This window comes from Quercus robur, chromosome 6 (genome assembly GCF_932294415.1).
Source record: "Quercus robur chromosome 6, dhQueRobu3.1, whole genome shotgun sequence".
NCBI lineage: Eukaryota > Viridiplantae > Streptophyta > Magnoliopsida > Fagales > Fagaceae > Quercus > Quercus robur.
Window position 1 is genome coordinate 42,042,831 of NC_065539.1, and position 6,000 is coordinate 42,048,830.

The 6,000-nt window shown below is 38.5% G+C and overlaps 1 protein-coding gene across 1 annotated transcript; it reads left to right on the plus strand.

The window, feature by feature from the left end:
- Nucleotides 1–2,143: 2,143 nt before the first annotated feature.
- Nucleotides 2,144–5,739, plus strand: LOC126688821 (uncharacterized). The gene is made up of 9 exons (XM_050383686.1): nt 2,144–2,429; nt 2,525–2,638; nt 3,611–3,679; nt 3,782–3,801; nt 3,872–3,924; nt 4,038–4,068; nt 4,219–4,297; nt 5,026–5,165; nt 5,385–5,739. The coding sequence occupies exons 1-9, from the start codon at nt 2,255–2,257 to the stop codon at nt 5,430–5,432; spliced, it is 729 nt and encodes a 242-aa protein (XP_050239643.1). The 5' UTR covers nt 2,144–2,254; the 3' UTR covers nt 5,433–5,739.
- The last annotated feature ends 261 nt before the right edge of the window (nt 5,740–6,000 follow it).

Consider the following 6,000-nt stretch of genomic DNA (forward strand, 5'->3'; position numbering starts at 1 on the left):
AAGTTCGAACTAATAGGATTTTGTTTCAAGATTTTTCCTGCTCTAAGCATCATTAAAGGAAAATACACATGTAATATTCATACACAAAGTAGTTGTTGCAGAAAAGAAAAGTATTTGAGAGTAAACAAATCCATTTCTTATTAAGACAAAGAAACAGTACAGCGTACAATGAAAGAGCTTAAATAAGCTCATACCGAAACTAACTACATAAGCGAAAAGAAAAGATACAAGGGAATGAAGAAAAAGCCGAAGAAGAGGTGCAGAGAAGAGACGTACTGCCGCTCCAAAATTTTGTTTAAGGAAGTCATTCCTCAATACTTTTACATGCCTATAACTCAGGTAGCAAAAGAGCCCAACTTGGGGCTTGCACCGTTGAAGAAAAGGTGTAGAGAGCCCGACTTCGGGCTAGCGCCGCTGAAGAAAAGGTGCAGGGAACCCAACTTGAGGCCATCACCATTGAAAAAAAGGTGCAGGGAGCCGGAAGTTGATGAGCCTCCACGTAATCACGCCTGCGATAAAGCAGACGGCACTGATGGCGGAAAACCTTACTCCTGACGCACCAAGAATCTGGTGCGACCAGTACCTGCTTCGGATTTTGACTGAAAGAGAGAGAAATACCATTTCCCCCTTGTCAAGATGGAAGATTATCTTGAATCTATGCCTCCCCTGTCCAGACCACGCCACCTTAAGCCTCGGAAGGACCCGGCGCCTTTGCGGCGGATATAGTTCCTTTACCCTTACCCGTGTCTCAAACATATTGCACAAAGGGTGGATAGCACTGAATATGAAAACTGTGATTATAGCTGAAGGATTATGATTTTGAAGAGAGCCGAAGGGATTGTATGTAAGGAGAATAACCTCCTATCCTACTTATATAAAGGGTAAGGTGGTGGCATTCAATTCGTGTAGCTTTCCAAGGAATGCTACGGACAAGGCAGATATGGCTCAATTTCCAACACCATTCGCAATCGTAGGATCTGAAGATCCTTGTGAAGGCGCGCCTTGAGTATTGAAGCGTCAAAGGACTTCGCGTGATTGGATAAAGGAATGCCTCTTAATTTGGCACGTCTCTCATGTAAATGGAAAAACCCAAATATTAGTAGAGTACAGAATTTGGGCGAGCTATGATGTAGGCCTAACATTACTAAAACCCTCCTCCCCAACTAAAAAGTCGGGCAGTAGGATTTTGAGGGGTTATTGTGGGGCCAGAGAATTCACGGCCCAGGCCCATTCTACATTAGGGACCGAGGCCCAAGCCGAGGAGAGCCATTTGCCGAGGACGCATAATGAAATCCCAAAAGGAGCATAAGGATATTGCCGAGGACGACCTCATGCTCAGCACCTTACAAAATGCCTGAAGAAAGGGGCAAACTCAGTGTAGGGGCAGGACAAGGGAAAAAGCTGCCAACATCATAATACAAAACCCTGTATCTGACAAGCCCATACTCTAAACCATGCCCTTTAACTTTCCCAACGACCCCTAACCACTCTAGGCATGGGTTGACAGGACAGGTCTGCACCCCAGAAAGTAGAACTTACACGTGGACACTAAAAGGAGAAACGAACACTAGTATAAAAGGGGATCCCTACCCCCCTGCGCGGGGGGGGGGGGGGGAGAGGGAGGATAGAAGGCTCCTCGGACGCCGTCCGAGGACATAAGTCCTACAACCCATACTAATGGAGGGCTTAGCTAGTCAAGCCAAGTCCGTCTAAACATAAGCTCCCATAGAAGTTACGACTAAACCGCTCACCTGTGCCCAAGGTCAGGCCTTTCAAGCCCACTCTCTATAAATCATATTGTTAGGGCCCTTTACATACGAGCCCAACGTCATACCTGGGCCGTCAAAAATCGTGTCCATACAATAACTATTTTTAAAAAGTTTTAATAATATTTTCATAAAAAATATAAAAAATAGTTAAAAAAAATTAATTAGTTTTTTCTTTTTCCATAAAAGTTTCTAAAATTATTCCATAAATCAATTGGTTAACTTTTCCCATCTTTGATACCTTGTTCTACATTGGCCAGTAGACTCTCAGCTAAATCAGCAAGTAATACCTATAGAAATAGATATGCCGGCCTGACTGAGATTGAGTCAGCCCTTATAGGCCCATAACCCAAACCCGGCCCCCCAAAAAAAGCACTCATTAGGCCTACCCACCCAGTACCTGATCGAAGAAATGACAAACTGAATCAAGAGTTTTTGATAGAGAGAGAGAGAGAGAGAGAGAGAAAGAGAGAAAAGGGAAGATTACGATGGGGACATGTTCAACACAAGCATACGGTGAAGCATGGTACTGGGACACCCGATACTCGAACGAGTCATCAAGCTTCGATTGGTACCAGAAATACCCTTCCTTAGCTCCTCTCATCCATCTCTACATCCCACATCGCCACCATCCTGTCCTCGTTGTCGGATGTGGCAACTCAGGTCTCTCTCTCTCTCTAATGATCCCTATGATCTCTTAAGTATATTAATTTACAATGTTTTGAAAGATTTTTTTTATATATATTTAATTTTCACAGCATTTAGCCAAGACATGGTGGATGATGGGTACGAGGATGTTGTCAACATCGATATTTCCTCTGTTGTCATTGACGCTATGCGCAACAAATACTCTACTCGTCCACAACTCAAATGTATCCTTTTTTTGGTCACGATGATGATCGCTATATATTAATGTGTTTCAATTTTTTGTATAGGAGATCGTTTATTCAATTGAGCTAACTGGAATCCACGTGGACTGGCCTAAGTCACTTGTATATTTATGTGCTACATGAATTGTTACAACTCAATATATATATACACATACACACAATAGGATTTGAGACTTATTGGGTACATGTCATAATGATAGCTATTTACCATTAGCCCAAAACACAGATGTGTTTCTTTTTTTGTGTAGGCAGGATTTGATCATAAGAAGTTTTAGTCATTGAGCTAACTAGAATCCACATGGATAATTGACCTTTGTCACTTATATATTAATGTGCTACTTGAATTGTGTTATAATTTATGCTTGTTGCAAGAAAACTAAGAAAACGCTGTATATTATTGTGTGTCAATAGCTGTACAGAAGTTGCCTTTATATAGATCCTTTACTTACTAAAAATACAAAATGTGGTACAACAGGTATTGTGTCCAAACGGGGCGTGGACCTACTCTAACATAACACTTGCTAGTGTTTAGATGTGACAAACAAGCATAAGACTTCCACTGCTATGAGCCTAGTTGTCTCAGGTAGAAATTAATGCCTAATATAGGTCGGGTCTTGGTTTGATGGCAAATGCCTTCCACCAAAAGTGACACGTCATGGGTTCAGGTCCAGGAATCAACCCTCTAAAAAAAAAAAACCAAATTAGGTGTAAAGCTACTTACCAATAACCTCTCTCAAATCTTGCAAAAGTGGAAGCTTTGTATGACCTTCTTTAGAAATTAATGCCTAATGTGACTATGTAATGGTATGGACCACAATAGTCAATAGATTAATAAATGCAGTACTTGTACAAATTCTATGAATTTTGAACTGAAATTTTTTGATTTTGTTAGAAGTTTTCTGCAATGAAGTTCTTCTGCGAGTTGCAGCTGTGCTTTCCTTAATTAGTAGGTAGACATGACAATGGATGTTCGAGATATGAGTGCTTTTCAGACAGGTTCCTTCGACGCCATTGTTGACAAAGGTTCTTTGCTTTATGCACGGCATTTGGGTTGCTTGTTATTTTTGTTTTGGCTTTTCATTTCATTTGCTGATTTTTTTTTAATTGTTTTGTATGGTCTTTCAGGGACTCTAGACTCTCTTCTGGTGAGTGCTGCATGTTTGTGATGATTCAATCTTAATAGAAATCATGCTTATAGCAATTTTTTGTCCATAGTGTGGAAATAATTCCCGACAAAATGCTGTCAAGATGCTTGAGGAAGTTTGGAGGTAAACATAAACCATAAACAATAGGGTACAATTGTTTCATACATTTGCTTCTTCTTTTTTTTTTTTTGCTTGATCTGTTCACCATTATTGAAGCAGTTGATGACAAACTATAGGGTCCTCAAGGATAAAGGAGTGTATATTTTGGTAAATATAGTTACTATACCTTATTCTCTTCCTTCTATTTTCTTTTTCATTCATAACTTTCATGCATTTGCTTGAGCTCCAACAGCTATTGGGATGTAATACGTCTTTGCATATATTTTTTTAGTCTGACTAATCTCAATAATGCTGCAGATCACATATGGAGCTCCAATTTATCGCCTCAATTTGTTGAAAGATTCATGCTTGTGGACAATAAAACTCCATGTGATAGGTGGATTAAAGTTTTATTCTAGTTATTATCATAATCTGTTACATTTCTTTTCTTGCTTTCTTTCAAGAATGAGATGTATGTCTCCCCAGGCTCTCAGTTGAGCCTGGTTTCCATTGTCATTGCTTTCTTGCTTTTTCTAATTCTCTCTATATTTTGGGGGGAAAGGGGGAGGATAACCTCAAGAAGTATTGAACATTAGACGTTGAGGGTGAGATTCTTGGTTCACATTCACCAATTTTATATGTGGGACTATGATGCCTAAAATTGGAACTACTGAACTAGTGGTTTTGGACATTTTAGACACATTATATTTTTTCCATCAGGTTTGGTTGTTTTTGTTGTTGTTATTGACAACATCAGTTTTCCAAGTAGACTTTAAGTAAGCCCTCTTCTCTTTATCTCCAGGCAGCTACCCAATTCCCCTCTGCAAAAGAGAAATAATTGTGTGCCAAGTTTTTTATAAGTTTGTGATACAATGATATGTTACAACTTAGAAAACTAATCTTCCACCCAAATTTTTCCTGCATTATGCATTATATATATTTTATTACAACTGGGTGAGATGTTACTTACTAAAGATGGTCAGGTGTCTCTACTATCTACATCAATTGCTGCCTATTCCTATTTTTGTTTTGGAAAACTCCAATATAATCTTCCTCTTGAATTTCATAAGTACAAGAAAATATGATTTAATACTCTGAATCGAGCTCACTGTTTAACACATGCAGAGAAACTTGTGTTGGAAGAAAGCGCTGAACATCCTAAATGGAAGCTGACTGATCCTGTTCCATTAGATGGTGATGGAAGCTCCGTGGAAACAGTGCTTGGAAAGAACCCTGATGTCCATTATGTATACATTTGTACTAAGGTTGGTAATAAAAATGTCTCATCATAGCTCTCTTACTTTCTCTGTGTCCCTAGTCATTAAAACCTGATATATCAATTTTCTTGATCACTTGTAAAATAATTTATGGCTTGTTATTTTTATACACTCGCTTGCAAAAAGGTTGGTTATATGAGATGGGTCTAAGGTGTATCCTTTATTTGCAATTTAACAAGCTTTTGTCCTTATCTTTTTTTCTCTTAGGACGAATCTTTAAAAGCAGGACCGAAGCATGAAGTGATAGTTGAGTAAGGACGATAAGCAACTTCAAACTATTTTGGAAATTCTTTTTGTTGTGTTTTAAGGAATGTGTTGTTCTGACAGTGATAATAAGTTTTGTGGTATATGTCTATCAATTGGCCATTAGTATAACCTTCCATTGAATCAATCTCTGATTTTCATTATTTAGAAGTTGAGGCGATTGAAGTCAAGCCAATTACAATGTAATGGTGAAGCTCTGTATTTCTTAGTGTTTTTAACTTTTAGTAATGTAGACACTATATTTTTCGCAACTTTTTTAACAACTACTAAGGTGGGAAGTTGTTGATTTTCTCATGCATTCACTATTGATGTCACTACATTGTATATCATTGAGAATTTTGTCATAAGTTGCGTGGGTGGACTTGTTTTAACTTTTGCCAAGCACAAAAGTATGCAAGGAGTATGTTGATTTATTTTTTTTGGTTTTTTTAAGAGAAGTAGAGCAACTAAAACTATCCTATGATTGCCTGATTAGAATAACATCAACTAAAGGCTTGTGGGTTGGAAGAAAATATACCTCTAAAGGGGGTAGGCTGACTCTAATAAAGAGAGTACTCTT